The sequence below is a fragment of the Erinaceus europaeus genome, chromosome 1 (assembly GCF_950295315.1).
Source record: "Erinaceus europaeus chromosome 1, mEriEur2.1, whole genome shotgun sequence".
NCBI classification, from domain to species: domain Eukaryota; kingdom Metazoa; phylum Chordata; class Mammalia; order Eulipotyphla; family Erinaceidae; genus Erinaceus; species Erinaceus europaeus.
This window is the reverse complement of record NC_080162.1, coordinates 9859639-9874857: the sequence shown is the minus strand read 5'-3', so window position 1 is coordinate 9874857 and position 15219 is coordinate 9859639. Positions and strand designations below refer to the sequence as shown.

At 41.8% G+C, this 15219-nt stretch overlaps 1 protein-coding gene and 1 non-coding gene across 2 annotated transcripts; both read left to right on the top strand.

Annotated features, from left to right (window-relative positions):
* Positions 1-4797: 4797 nt before the first annotated feature.
* TRNAR-CCG (transfer RNA arginine (anticodon CCG)) lies at positions 4798-4870 on the top strand. The gene has a single exon. It is a non-coding gene; the product is annotated as a tRNA-Arg (tRNA).
* Positions 4871-13714: 8844 nt separating this feature from the next.
* Positions 13715-15219, top strand: LOC132536737 (large ribosomal subunit protein uL23-like). The gene is made up of 2 exons (XM_060185355.1): positions 13715-13855; positions 15004-15219. Exons 1-2 carry the CDS (start codon positions 13715-13717, stop codon positions 15217-15219), a joined length of 357 nt encoding a protein of 118 aa, XP_060041338.1.

Below are 15219 nucleotides of genomic sequence, written 5' to 3'. Positions count from 1 at the left end.
CTTTGATCTTATTCCAAGTGAAAATTAAATCTGTGACGAATATGATCACATTACTTCCCATACCTTCAGTCTCTGAGGCCTCTTTTCTATTCATCAAGCAAACACATTAGCAAACAGGGAAACTTAGCAAATTTACTCCTGCTCTAAGCACTTGCCACCTAGAACACGCTTTCCTGGACTATCTGTTAGGAGGGGATAGAGGAAGTGAGAAGTATACATACTCTCCCATTATAAATCCTATCTATAATTCTGTAATTCCTATCCAGCAGCTAAACTAACAGTGAAATAGGTCAGCAGGTAAAGCAGGGCATGCCTGGGCCTCCCAGCTCCATGCTTGTATTACTTATACCAGAGTGTTACTCTGACTTCTCCCTCTCATTCAAAAGTATCTTATATGAAATAAATAAAATAAATCTTTTTGGTGTACTGCACCAAAGTAAAAGACTCTGGGGCTGGGAGGAGGGTAGGGTTCAGGTCCTGGAACATGATGATTGAAGAGGACCTAGTGGGGGGTTGTATTATTATGTGGAAATGTTATACATGTACAAACTATTGTATTTTACTGTCGGCTACAAACCATTAATCCCTCAATGAAGAAATAAAAAAAGAAAAAATATTTTAAAAAAATATTTTATTTATTTTATTAATGAGAAAGATAGAAGGAGAGAGAGAAAGAGCCAGACATCACTCTGGTACATGTGCTGCTGGGGACTGAACTCAGGACCTCATGCTTGAGAGTCTAGTGCCTTAGCCACTGCGCCACCTCCCGGACCACAAAAAAAATTTTTTTTTTTTTAAGTTAAAGATAGGGGCCAGATGGTGGCACACCTGGTTGATCGTACAAGTTGCAATGCACAAGGACCCTGGTTCGAACCGCCAGTCCCCACCTGCAGGAGGAAATCTTTATGAGTGGTGAAACAGTGTTAGAGGTGTCTCTCTGTCTCTCTCCCTCTCTATCACCCCCTCCCTCTTATGTCTGGTTATCTTTATCCAATAAATAAACAAAGATACTAAAAACGAAAAGAAAATATTTTTTAAAAGATTTTATTTATTTATGAGAAAGATAAGAGGAGAAAGAACCAGACATCACTCTGGCACATGTGCTGCTGGGGATCGAACTTGGGGCCTCATGCTTGAGAGTCCAAAGCTTTACCACTGAGCCACTTCCCGGACCACAAGAAAATATTTTTTAAAAAAGTTAAAAATGATAAAACTTTTTTTTTTTTTTTTACCAGAGCACTGCTCAGCTCTGGTTTATGGTGGTGCAGGGGATTGAACCTGGGACTTTAGAGCCTCAGGCATGGCAGTCTGTTTGCATATCCATTATGCTATCTACCCCTGCCCAATGATAAAACTTTTTAAAAATGATAGAGCTAAGACACATCTATAAATACTAATATGCTAAAAAGTTTACCAACTTTTAATTTTATTTATTGAAAATAGAGAGAATTAAAGGGGAGGAGGAAATAGAAAGAAGGTAGGGGAGGAGTTGGTGGTGGTGCACCTGGTTGAGCTCACATGTTACAGTGCGCAAGGAACTAGGTTCAAACCCCTGAACCCCACCTGCAGGGAGAAAGCTTCATGAGTGGTGAAGCAGTGCTGCAGATGTCTCTCTGTCTCTCTCTCTCTCCCTCTCTACCTCTTCCTCCCTTCACAATGTCTGGCTGTCTCTATCCAGTAAATAAATACTTTTTTTTTTTTGCCTCCAGGGTTATCGCTGGGGCTTGGTGCCTGCACCACGAATCCACTGCTCCTGGAGACCATTTCTATTTTCTGTCTTTTGTTGCCCTTGTTGTTTTATTGTTGTTGTGGTTATTATTATTGTTGTTATCGATGTCATCATTGTTGGATAGGACAGAGAGAAATGGAGAGAGGAGGGGAAGACAGAGGGGAAGAGAAAGACAGATACCTGCAGACCTGCTTCTCCGCTTGTGAAGCGACTCCCCTGCAAGTGGGGAACTGAGGGCTCGAACCAGGATCCTTATGCTGGTCCTTGAGCTTTGCGCCACCTGCACTTAACCTGCAGTGCTACTGCCAAGTCCCCCGACCTCCCATTTTTTTTAAGAGAGAAAGGGATATGTCCATAGCATTGCTTCACCATTTGTGAAGTTTCCCCTTGCATGTAGGGACAAGAGGCTTGAACTTTGGTTTTTGCACATGGCAAAATGTGGGTTCAACCAGCTGCACCACCATCTGTCCCCTTACTTTAAAAAGCTCTGGTCCAGAGACTTCACGTGTGGAATGACAAACCTTCAGCTTCATTACTCCGGTAAGACCTTTCCTTTCATAGTATACTCTAATTCCATCTCAGGTGGTTCACTTTCTAACAAAGTCCCAAAACCTAGATATACACCAGTTTCTGTGAGAGAGAGCATATGTTCACACGTATCCATAAACTACTGCAAAATATATACCTGAAAGCAGAAGTACACTAGAGTTTGCAGTGAGTAGCTCCCTAACACTTCCTCTCCACTATTCCAAGCTTTGGGTCCATGATTGCTCAACAATTTGTTTGACTTCGTATGTTAACTCTCTTTTCAGTCACCAGGTTCCAGATGCCATCAGGATGCTGGCCAGGCTTCCCTGGATTGAAGACCCCACCAATATGTCCTGGAGCTCTGCTTCCCCAGAGACCCACCCTACTAGGGAAAGAGAGAGGCAGACTGGGAGTATGGACCGATCAGTCAACGCCCATGTTCAGCGGGGAAGCAATTACAGAAGCCAGACCTTCCACCTTCTGCAACCCACAATGACCCTGGGTCCATGCTCCCAGAGGACTAGAGAATGGGAAAGCTATCAGGGGAAGGGGTGGGATATGGAGATTGGGTGGTGGGAATTGTGTGGAATTGTATCCCTCCTACCTTATGGTTTTGTTAATCCTTTCTTAAATAAAAAATAAATAAATAAATAAATAAATAAAAGAAGTTATTGCAAAAAAAAAAAAAGCTCTGGTTGAATTATAAAGCAAAGAACATTCTACATTGTATATCCTGTACATAGAGAGAGCACAGTGGCGCAGCTGGTTGAGTGCGCGTACTACAATGCAGAAGGACCTGGGTTCAAGCCCTTAGTTCCCACCCGCAGGGAGGAAGCTTCACAAATGGTGAGACAGTGTTACAGGAATCTCTCTATCTCCCTTTCTATCCCCCCCTTTTTCTCCCAAGTTCTTTCTGTCTCTATCCAAAATAAATTACCAATCAAACAAATCTTTAAAAAAGAGAGAACACTAAATTGAGATTACTCAGACATTTTGAAAATAACATGATATACAAATATCTTCAAGGATAACAGAAAGGAGAGACCATCAAAATAGCTCACTTGGATAGGGCGCTGCCCTGTGGGAGACCCAGGTTCTGTCCTTGCTGCCACCACTCTGGAAGAAGCTTCAGTGCTGTGAAGCATCTCTCTATCTATCTATCTATCTATCTATCTATCTATCTATCTATCTATCTCTCTATCTCTCCCTGCCTCTGCCCCACCTCTGTCTCTCTGTATTTAAAAAAAAAAAAAGTCAGCCTGATATGATGAAGCCACAGAGATGACACAAAAAAGTAGTTATTATTGATGTCCTTGTTGTTGGATAGGACAGAGAGAAATGGAGAGAGGAGGGGAAGACAGAGAGGGGGAGAGAAAGACAGACACCTGCAGACCTGCTTCACCGCCTGTGAAGGGACCTTCCTGCAGGTGGGGAGCCGGGGGCTTGAACCGGGATCCTGACGCCGGTCCTTGAGCTTAGCGCCACCTGCGCTTAACCCGCTGCGCTACAGCCCAACTCCCTCTCTCTCTCTCTCTCTTTCTTTCTCTCCCTTCGTCCCTATTTTCCCCTTCTCAATTTCTGGCTGTTTCTATCCAATACATTAATGATAATAATAATATTTTTTAACTTAAAAAGAAAGGAGTTCAACAAGGGCAACAAAAGGGAATAAATAAATAAAATAAATATTAAAAAAAAAGAAAGAAAGGAATTAGCCCCAGTCTCCGAAGGGAGGCTGGGGTATCCTGTCCTGCAACTTGAGGAAGACTTGTCCTGAAATGAGTGTAGCCTACAGTGTTCCCGGCTGTGACCATGAGCTGCGGCTCAGACCCATAGGGACTCCCAGGTTACCCAGGCGCTGGTACTAAATGTAAACATATATATGGGCCCTGGATCAGGGAAACGGAAGTAAATAGTTAATTCTATCCACAGAATATTTTCCAGAATAGGAGCTCCTCTTTTGCCCTAGTCCATTTTCTAGCCCTTTTCTTTACTCTGACACCATTTTCTCAGTGTTTTTATCCAACTTCATGCTAGCTATCAAATTTAACCAAAAGCTACCATAGTTGTGGGACTCTAGAAACATGCCTAAAATGAACTTCTGAGCTTTCTTCCACCCTAAGATCCCTAATCTCACCTGCTCTGTTCTGAACAGGAACTTTTTGGTTCCTGTTCAGTAACCATTCTGTCTCACTTCCTGTCCTGCCACCTTCCAGACACCAAGCTGTAGATGCGACCATGATTCCATCCTGACTTCTCTGGGCAGACGACCTCACCAGTGTGTCCTGGAACCTCCCCTCATCAGAGCTCTGTCCTACTAGGGAAAGACAGGAACAGGCTGGGGGTATTGATCAACCTGCCAACACCCAAATTCAGGAGAGAAGCAATTACAGAAGCAAGAACTCCCACCTTCTTCACCCCAAATACAACTCAGATCCATACTCCCAGTGGGGGAGAAGTATCAGGAGGAAGAGAATAAGAGGGCTCTGAACACCAACTCCGTCAGGTCCCAGAGAGAGAGGACAAGAAGATATTTGGGTGGTGACCCAGTGGCCTAATGGATAAGGCATCAGCCTCCGGAGCTGGGGATTGTGGGTTCGAGTCCCATCTGGGTCGCGGAAAGAATACTTTGGGAGTCGGGCGGTAGCATAAGCGGGTTAAGCACACTTGGTGCAAAGCACAAGGACCGGCATAAGGATCCCCACCTGCAGGGGAGTCGCTTCACAGGTGGTGAAGCAGGTCTGCAGGTGTCTATCTTTCTCTCCCCCTGTCTGTCTTCCCCTTCTCTCTCCATTTCTCTCTGTCCTATCTAACAACAACGACATCATCAACAACAACAACAACAATAACTACAACAACAATGAAAAACAAGGGCAACAAAAGGGAAAATTTAAAAAAATCTAAAAACAAAACAAACAATCAAAAAAAGATATTTGGATGAGTAATAGGGTTCTCTGTGGTTTGAGGGAAAGAGTGGACTGGACCTGGAAGAAAAAGGGGGCAATTACATACGAATGTAGACGGAGAGATGTAGAAATGACAGGTAACCCATATCTGCAAACTTGGGAGGACCGTGGTGGTTTGCTGTGGAGGGACTTGGGACTCAGAACTCTGGTGGTAGGAGTGGAGTGGAATCAAGTCCTGTTACCATGTAATTTTATAAATCAATATTGAATCTTTAATAGAAAACAGAGTAATTACAAACTTTCTTTTTTATTATAATTTATTTACTTGTAAAATGGTAACACTGACAAGACCATAGGACAAGAAGGGTACAATTCCCACCACCAGAGCTCCGTATCCCATCCCCTCCCCTGATAGCTTTCCTATTCTCTATCCCTCTGGGAGCATGGACCCAGGGTCATTGTGGGTTACAGAAGGTGGAAGGTCTGGCTTCTGTAATTGCTTCCCCGCTGAACATGGGCACAAAAACACTTTATGAAAGATGATTTATATAATGAAAGTTTAAAGATAAACGGATTCATATGTGTAAACTGGCAAAAATCGTTAGCAGAGACAGTCAGGATAGGGGTGGGCAGTAGAGGAGAATCTGGATAAACTTGTGTTTTCTGTGACCTTGAACCGTCACTTAAGAGCCAGATTTATTTTTAGACATACTCCAAGTACTGTCTGTGCAGCTACGGACTTTATGTTCCTATTTAAAGTAATTCATTTCATTTTGCAGGGGCAGAAGTAGGGTCAGTGATGAATCCAGGGACTCGCACATGTTCACTATGTTCTATCACTGAATCAAACTTTTGGTTTCTTTTATTTAAAAAAAGTGACTAGATGTAAAAACTGGTTGATGTGGGGAGTCGGTCAGTAGCGCAGCAGGTTAAGCACACACAGGACCGGCATAAGGATCCTGATTCAAGCCCCCAGCTCCCTACCTACAGCAGAGTCGCTTCACAGGCGGTGAAACAGGTCTGCAGGTGTCTGTCTTTCTCTCCCCCTCTCTGTCTTCCCCTCCTCTCTCCATTTCTCTCTGTCCTATCCAACAACATCAATAGCAACAACAATAATAACTACAACAATAAAATAACAAGGGCAACAAAAGGGAATAAATAAATAGATAAAATATTTTTAAAATACTTAAAAAAACTGTTCAATGTGAATGAAAGCTTAGGCCTGATCTAGAAGATAAAATGTCTTCAGTTCAGAATACAGTTCCGTGGTCCAGGAGGTGGCGCAGTGGATAAAACATTGGACTCTCAAGCATGAGGTCCTATGTTCGTTCCCCGGCAGCACATGTACCAGAGTGATGTCTGATTCTTTCTCTCCTCCTCTCTTTCTCATAAATAAATAAATAAAATCTTAAAAAAGAATACAATTCCATGACACCAGATTTTTCAAATAAAACCTGAAGTCCATCTTATTTTATATTGTCTTTTAATTTTTACTTAAAAAGAAAACAAAGCCTGCCTGCAGTTTCTCTTCTTTTCTTCCTTTCTTTCCTTTTTTTTTTTTCTTTCTTTTTGTCACAGGTTTTCAGCTCTTTGTATTAGCAGGTGCTGGGAACATACAGAGCAAATCCTCTTTATCAATGTCTCCTATAACTCAGGGCCCCCTTCTCTCTTCTCCTCTAAACGGAAGTCACTGCCATTCCACTCTCCACTTGTCTGGACTGCAATTTCTTTTCTTTTTTTAAATACTTAGGGAGTCAGGCGGTAGCGCAGCAGGTTAAGCGCACGTAGCGCAAAGCACAAGGACCTGCGTAAGGATCCCGGTTCGAGCCCCGGCTCTGCACCTGCAGGGGAGTCGCTTCACAAGCTGTGAAGCAGGTCTGCAGGTGTCTGTCTTTCTCTCCCCCTCTCTGTCTTCCCCTCCTCTCTCCATTTCTCTCTATCCTATCCAACAACAACGACATCAGTAACAACAATAATAACTACAATAATAAAACAACAAGGGCAACAAAAGGGAAAATAAATAAATATTTAAAATTTTTAAATACTTAGCTAATTTATTTATTTGGTAGATATAGAGGTAAACTGAGAGGAAGGGGGAGAGAAAAGGAGAGAGACTGAGAGACACCTGTTTCACTTGTGAAGTCTGCCCCCTGCAGGTGGGGACCAGGGGCTTGAACTCAGATCCTTGAGCACTGTAACATGTGAGCTCAACTAGGTGTGCCACCACCTGGCCGGCTGGACGATAAATTCTTTTTTTTTTTAAATAATTTATTTCTTTATTGGGGAATTAATGCTTTACATTCAACAGTAAATACAATAGTTTGTACATGCATAACATTCCCCAGATTCCCATTTAACAATACAACCCCCACTATGTCATTCATCATCTTTCATGGACCTGTATTCTCCCCACCCACCCACCCACCCCAGAGTCTTTTACTTTGGTGTAATACTCCAATTCCATTTCAGGTTCGACTTGTGTTTTCTTTTCTAATCTTGTTTTTCAACTTCGGCCTGAGAGTGAGATCATCCCATATTCATCCTTCTGTTTCTGACTTATTTCACTCAACATGATTTTTTCAAGGTCTATCCAAGATCGGCTGAAAACGGTGAAGTCACCATTTTTTACAGCTGAGTAGTATTCCATTGTGTATGTATACCACAACTTGCTCAGCCACTCATCTGTTGTTGGACACCTGGGTTGCTTCCAGGTTTTGGCTGTTACAAATTGTGCTGCCAAGAACATATGTGTACACAGATCTTTTTGGATGGATGTGTTGGGTTCCTTAGGATATATCCCCAGGAGGGGAATTGCAGGGTCATAGGGTAGGTCCATTTCTAGCCTTCTGAGAGTTCTCCAGACTGTTCTCCACAGAGGTTGGACGAATTGACATTCCCACCAGCAGTGCAGGAGGGTTCCTTTGACCCCACACCCTCTCCAGCATTTGCTGCTGTTACCTTTTCTGATGTATGACATTCTCACAGGAGTGAAGTGATATCTCATTGCTGTCTTGATTTGCATTTCTCTGACAATCAGAGACTTGGAGCATTTTTTCATGTGTTTCTCGGCCTTTTGGATCTCTTCTGTGGTGAATATTCTGTCCAAGTCCTCCCCCCATTTTTGGATGGGGTTATTTGTTGTCTTGTTGTTGAGTCTCGCAAGCTCTTTATATATGTTGGTTATTAAACTCTTATCTGATGTATGGCATGTAAAGATCTTCTCCCATTCTGTGAGGGGTCTCTTGGTTTGGGTAGTGGTTTCTTTTGCTGTGAAGAAGCTTTTTAATTTGATGCAGTTCCATAGGTTTATACTTGCCTTAGTCTTCCTTGTAATTGGATTTGTTTAATTGAAAATGTCTTTAAAATTTATGCGAAAAAAAGTTCTGCCAATATTTTCCTCTAAGTATCTGATAGTTTCTGGTCTAACATCCAAGTCCTTGATCCACTTGGAATTTACTTTTGTATTTGGTGAAATACAGTGATTCAGTTTCATTCTTCTGCATGTTTCAACCCATTGTTTCCAACACCATTTGTTGAAGAGACTCTGCTTTCCCCATGTAATAGTCTGGGCCCCTTTGTCAAAGATTAGATGTCCATAGGTGTGGGGCCTCATTTCTGGGCTCTCAATTCTATTCCACTGGTCAGTGTGTCTGTTCATGTTCCAGTACCAAGCAGTTTTGGTGACAATGGCCCTATAATACAGTTTGAGATCTGGAAGTGTGATGCCTCCGGTTCTGTTCTTTTTTTCTCAAGATTGTTTTGGCAATTCTAGGTCTTTTCTGGTTCCAGATAAACATTTGTAGCATTTTTTCTATTCTCCTAAAAAATGTGCTTGGGATCTCGATGGGGATAGCATTAAATTTGTAGATGGCTCTGGGTAATATATTCATTTTGATGATGTTAATTCTTCCAACCCATGAACATGGAATATCTTTCCACTTCTTTGTGTCTTTTTCAATTTCTTTGAGTAGTGACTCATAATTTTCAGTATACAAGTCTTTCACTTCTTTGGTTAGGTTTACTCCTAGATATTTTATTGTTTTTGTTGCTATAGAAAAAGGAACTGATTTCTGGATTTCAATTTCTTCTAACTTAGTGTTTGCATAGAGGAATGCCACTGACTTTTGAATGTTAATTTTGTAGCCTGACACATTACTGTATTGCCTGATGATTTCCAAAAGCTTCTTGCTGGATTTCTTAGGTTTTTCCATGTATACTATCATGTCATCTGCAAATAAGGAGAGTTTGACTTCTTCTCTTCCAATCTGTATCCCTTTAATTCCTTGATCCTGCCTGATTGCTATGGCAAGAACTTCCAACACTATGTTGAATAGTAATGGTGATAATGGGCAACCCTGTCTAGTACCTGATCTGAGGGGAAATGCTTCCAGTTTTTCACCATTGAGTATGATGTTGGCTGTAGGTTTGCTATATATAGACTCCACTATCTTCAGGAATTTTCCATCTATTCCCATTTTTTGTAGTGTTTTGATCATAAAGGGATGTTGTATTTTGTCAAAGGCTTTCTCTGCATCTATTGATATGACCATGTGGTCTTTGGTCTTGCTTTTGTTGATGTGGTGAATCACATTGATTGATTTACGTATATTAAACCAACCTTGCATGCCTGGGACAAACCCCACTTGGTCATGATGAACAATCTTTTTGATATACTGCTGTATCCAGTTGGCTAGAATTTTGTTCAATATTTTTGCATCTATGTTCATCAGAGATATTGGTCTATAGTTTTCTTTTTTGGTTGTGTCCCTGTCTGCTTTTGGTATCAGGGTGATGTTGGCTTCATAGAAGCTGGCAGGGAGTATTCCAGTGTCTTCAATCTTCTGGAAGACTTTTAAAAGTAGAGGTATTAGTTCTTCTTTGAAGGTTTTGTAGAATTCATTTGTAAAACCATCTGGTCCAGGACTTTTATTTTTGGGAAGATTTTTGATAACTGTTTCAATTTCATTAGCTGTGATGGGCCTGTTCATGTTATCCACTTCCTCTTGACTTAGTTTTGGAAGTTGGTAGGTATCTAGGAAATCATTCATTTCTTCCAGGTTCTCTAGCTTGGTGGCATATAGTTGTTCATAGAAGCCTCGCATGATATGTTGAATTTCTGCAGTGTCTGTTGTGATATCTCCTCTTTCATTTACTATCCGATTTATTTGGGTCTTCTCCCTTTTTTGTTTTGTGAGTCTAGCTAAAGGCTTGTCGATTTTGTTTACTCTTTCGAAGAACCAACATTTACTTTCATTGATCTTTTGTATGGTTTTCCTATTCTCAATGTCATTTATTTCTGCCCTAACTTTAGTGATTTCTGTCCTTCTGGTTGCTTTAGGGTTCCTTTGTTGTTGTTCTTCTAGGTCTTTAAGATGTGCAATCAGGCCGTTTATTTGTGCCTTTTCTTGTTTCCTAATGTGTGCTTGTATAGCTATGAACTTCCCTCTTAGGACTGCTTTAGCTGTGTCCCAAATATTTTGATAGCTTGTGTCTTCATTTTCATTGAACTCTCGAAACATTTTGATTTCTTCCTTGATTTCCTCTTTGACCCAGAAGTTGTTAAGAAGTGTACTGTTGAGCTTCCATATTTTGGCACTGTTACTAATCTTTTGTTGATTGTTAAGTGTTAGTTTAATTCCACTGTGGTCTGAGAAGATGCTTGGGATGATTTCAGTGCTCTTGAATTGGCTGGTGCTGTCTTTGTGGCCTAACATATGGTCTATCCTTGAGAATGATCCATGTGGATTTGAGTAAAATGTGCATTCCAGTTTCTTGGGATGAATGACTCTGAAAATGTCCAATAGTTCTAGTTTATCTATCTCTTCATTTAGCTCCCTTATGTCTTTACTGATTTTCTTCCTGGATGATCTGTCAAGTTGAGATAGTGGGGTGTTGAAGTCCCCTACTATGATTGTGTTACTGTTAATATATTGCTGTAGCTCTTTTCAGTAGAAGTTTGATGTATTTAGATGGCTTCTCATTGGGTGCATAGATATTAATAATTGTTAAGTCCTCTTGATTGACTGATTCTCTGAGCATTAAGTAGTGTCCATTCCTATCTTTTTTAATCTTATCTATTTTAAAGTCTATCATGTCAGATATGAGAATAGCTGTTCCTGCCCTTTTTTGTGGGCCATTGGCTTGAATGATAGTTTTCCATCCTTTCACTTTAAGTCTGTTTTTGTCTTGTTGAGCTAGGTGAGTTTCCTGTAGACAACATATTGTTGGGTTGTGTTTTCTGATCCATCTTCCTACTCTGTGTCTTTTAATAGGTGAATTCAGGCCATTGACATTTATTGATATCAAAGATTGAAGATATTTTAATGCCATTCTTGAAGAGTTTTAGAGTGTTTTGATATATGTCCTATTTGTGGTGGTCTGGTTGTTTATAGGAGACCTTTCAGATCTTCTTTCAGGGCAGGCTTGGTGATGGTTGCTTCCTTCAACCGTTGCTTGTCTGAGAAGGTTTTGATGCTTCCATCTAGTCTGAATGACAGTCTAGCAGGATATAGTATTCTTGGCTGAAAGCCTTTCTCATTGAGCACTCGATAGATATCTTGCCATTCTCTTCTGGCCTGTAGTGTTTGTATGGAGAAGTCTGCTGCTAGTCTTATGGGTTTTCCTTTGTAGGTGACTCTTTGTTTTTCTCTTGCAGCCTTGAAGATCCTTTCTTTATCCTTATTCCTTTCCATTCTAAGTATGACATGTCTTGGTGTCTTTAGGTCTGGGTTAATTCTGTTTGGGACCCTCTGGGCTTCTTGAATCTTTATGTCTTTGGTGTTGTCTAGACTAGAGAAATTTTCAGCTATTATGGCCTGGAGAACGCTTTCTTCCTCCCCTTCTCTTTCTTCCTCTGGTAAGCCAATCATGCGTATATTGTTTGTTTTGAAGTCATCCCATAGGACTCTGTTGTTGTTTTCAGCATCTCTTAATCTCTTTTTGATATTTCTTACTTCTTTTTTTGTTGTCTCTAATTCATCCTCAATCTTGCTAATTCTGTCTTCAGCCTCATAGATTCTATTCTCTCTGCCCTCTACTGCTTTCTGGAGTTCATCTATTTTGTTGCCCTGCTCTGATACTGTTTTAGCTTGTTCAGCTAGTTGCCTTCTTAGCTCAGCGATTTCAGCTTTCAGCTCTCTAATAACCATGAGATAATTAGAATTTTCTTCCATATTCTCATTTGTTGTTCCTGCATTTCTGATTACAATTTTTTTCAAATTCTTTACTCACTCCTGTTATTATTTCCTTAGCTAATGTTTGGATGTTGAACTCGTTGTTTTGTGCTTCACCCTCTGGAGGACTTTTAGCTGGACTCTTGTCCTGGTTCGAGTCTCCAATATTTTTTCTTGTTGTTTTAACCATTTTATATATTATGTTATGAGTTCCCTTTATCAGTACTTTTCAAATTATTGATCACTATTGCCTGGATTGACTTGTGTCTAAGTAATTTAATTAAAAGGTTTACCGTGGTGGAAGTTAACAGTTTTTTCAATCCCTGAGTTGGAGCTCAGTGGTGTAAAAGCCTCTTTTTTTTCTTTTTTCTTTCTTGTAGGCTATGGGAGCCTGAGGGCTTTTAAACTATCAATAGGCTTCTTAGCTTAATCACTGACTCCTGACCAAGAGATAAAGCAGGGTGTGGCAGAGAAAATCCAGTGGTTATGCAAAGAGACTTTCACAGCCCCTCAGCTATGCCACTGAGGTATAGGTCTTCTCCTGAGTTTCCCGGTTAGATCTCATTCCCCTGGTGTCCCTCCCTGTTGCTGCTCCAGATTCTGAGGGTAGTAGCAATGGAGACTGAGAGTTGCACTTGGTGAGTCTCTGGGGAGTCCTCTCCTCCCTTCAGCTGTCCCCTTGTTGGTGGAGCAGACTGGAGGTGGTGTCTCCACTGATAAACTGTTGAACTGTTAGCAGTCATTTAATCTCTCCTTAGGCCCCTCTCTCCTCTCTGTCACCAGCCACGCGTGTTTGTACTCACGGGTGATTTACTGGGTTCCTGTGGTCATTCTAGTCCTGTCTTGTTTCGGTCCGGGTGGTCTCCTTTGGTATTCCTAGTTGATCCGGGAGAGGAGAGGAGAGGAGAGGAGAGGAGAGAAAGCAATCTGCTGCTCGTAGCTCCGCCTCTGGACTTTTTTTTTTTTTCGGACTATAAATTCTTAAGAGCAAAAATACATTTGTTGCGTCCTTCCACCCAGTCTACCAGAGTTTCTGGTAGTAAATTGGTGTTGATTCATTCATTAATTCTTCATTCATCCAGTATATGCTAGGTAGCAGTGAGATAGAAAAGATCTGACAGTGGGGTTGGCTGGTGGCACACCTGATTGAGCACCCATGTTACAATGCTCAAGGACCTGGGTTCGAGGCACCCCCCCCCTGAGTCCCTACCTGCATGGGGACAAGCTTTTTGAGTGGTGAAGCAGTGTGGCAGATGTCTCTCTATGTTTCTTTATCTCCCTCAACCCTCTTAATTTCTGGCTGTCTCTATCCAATAAATAAAGATAATTTTAGCACTGCAGTGCTGAAAGGCATCCACAGTCATAAGAAAAAGAAGATCTGCATGTCACCTGCCTTCTGTCAGCCCAAGACACTGCGGCTCCAAAGACAGCCCAAGTATCCTCGGAAGAGCGCTCCCAGGAGAAACAAGCTTGACCACTATGCCATCATCAAGTTCCCCCTGACCGCAGAGTCAGCCATTGCGGTGCCCCATCAAAGTTCACCAGGGAGCCTTACAGGGTCATCTCCTCTGGACCTGCATTCAGACTTCAAGGAAGCTGGGCAGGAGGACGAGAATGGGTCAACGCATTCTCCCCCCGTTATTGCTACAAACAATTATACTGTCACAATTGATTAATAGTGCTTTGGCAGTGCCTGGTGGGAAGGGAGAGTCAAAAGCACCCCCTCTCCCTTACACAGGGGAATATTTGAAAGTTACATTATGAAAGTGGGGAAGTTGGGTCAACATAGACGGACAAAAGAAGTCATGTTATTACCTGCCCCTCAAAGGAAGAATGCAGAGATTGAGGCCTCCCAGGTATAAGTTGAGGTATTGAAACAAAGAAAGATTAATAGTTAAACTGTACCAGACCTAGATGAGCAGTGGTCCACGACTAGGCAAAGATCTGTATGCCCCCATAGAAGATTAATGGTAGAGAAAGCCCTCAGCAAAAGTCTAAAACAATTCTGGGTATGACCTCCCCTGAGAACAGGGCAATACTAAGTATTGTACCATTCTTTACAGAAATAGGGGAGTAACATATAGCCTGCCAAAGCCACAAGACTATGATGCTTATTGCTATTTCCTTATGAGCTGGTTGTTTAGACAACCTGAATGTAACCTGAAAAAAGTATAAAAGCTAATGCAGTTTCACTATTAAAATGAGTCCAGATGGGAGCCGGGCGGTAGTGCAGCGGGTTAAGTGCATGTGGCGCTAAGTGCAAGGACCGGCATGAGGATCCCGGTTTGAGCCCCCGGCTCCCCACCTGCATGGAAGTCGCTTCACAGGTGGTGAAGCAGGTCTGCAGGTGTCTGTCTTTCTCTCCTCCTCTCTGTCTTCCCCTCCTCTCTCCACTTCTCTCTGTCCTATCCAACAACAACGACATCAACTACAACAACAATAAAAAGACAACAAGGGCAACAAAAGGGAAGATAAATAAATAAAAATTACCAAAAAAAAAAAAAAAAAAAGAAAAAAAATTTTCAAAAAAAAAAAAAGAGTCCAGATTCACCCTCCAATAGAGTGTGGTGTCTATCTGTTCTCCCTCGCGCCGACTCCTGACCCACCAGTGAGGTTGTCTTCGAGACCCCTGACACTCCTGCTGCTCATCCACTGTGGTGGTCTGCGGCAGGCCATGAAGAAGATAGAAGACAATAACACACTTGTTTTCATTGTGGATATCAAGGCCAATAAGCACCAGCTAAAACAGGCTGCAAGGAAACTCTATGACATTGATGCGGCCAAGGTCAATACCCTGATCAGACCTGATGGAGAGAAGAAGGCATATGTTCCATTGGCTCCTGACTACGATGCCTTGGATGTTGCCAACAAAATTGGGATCATCTAA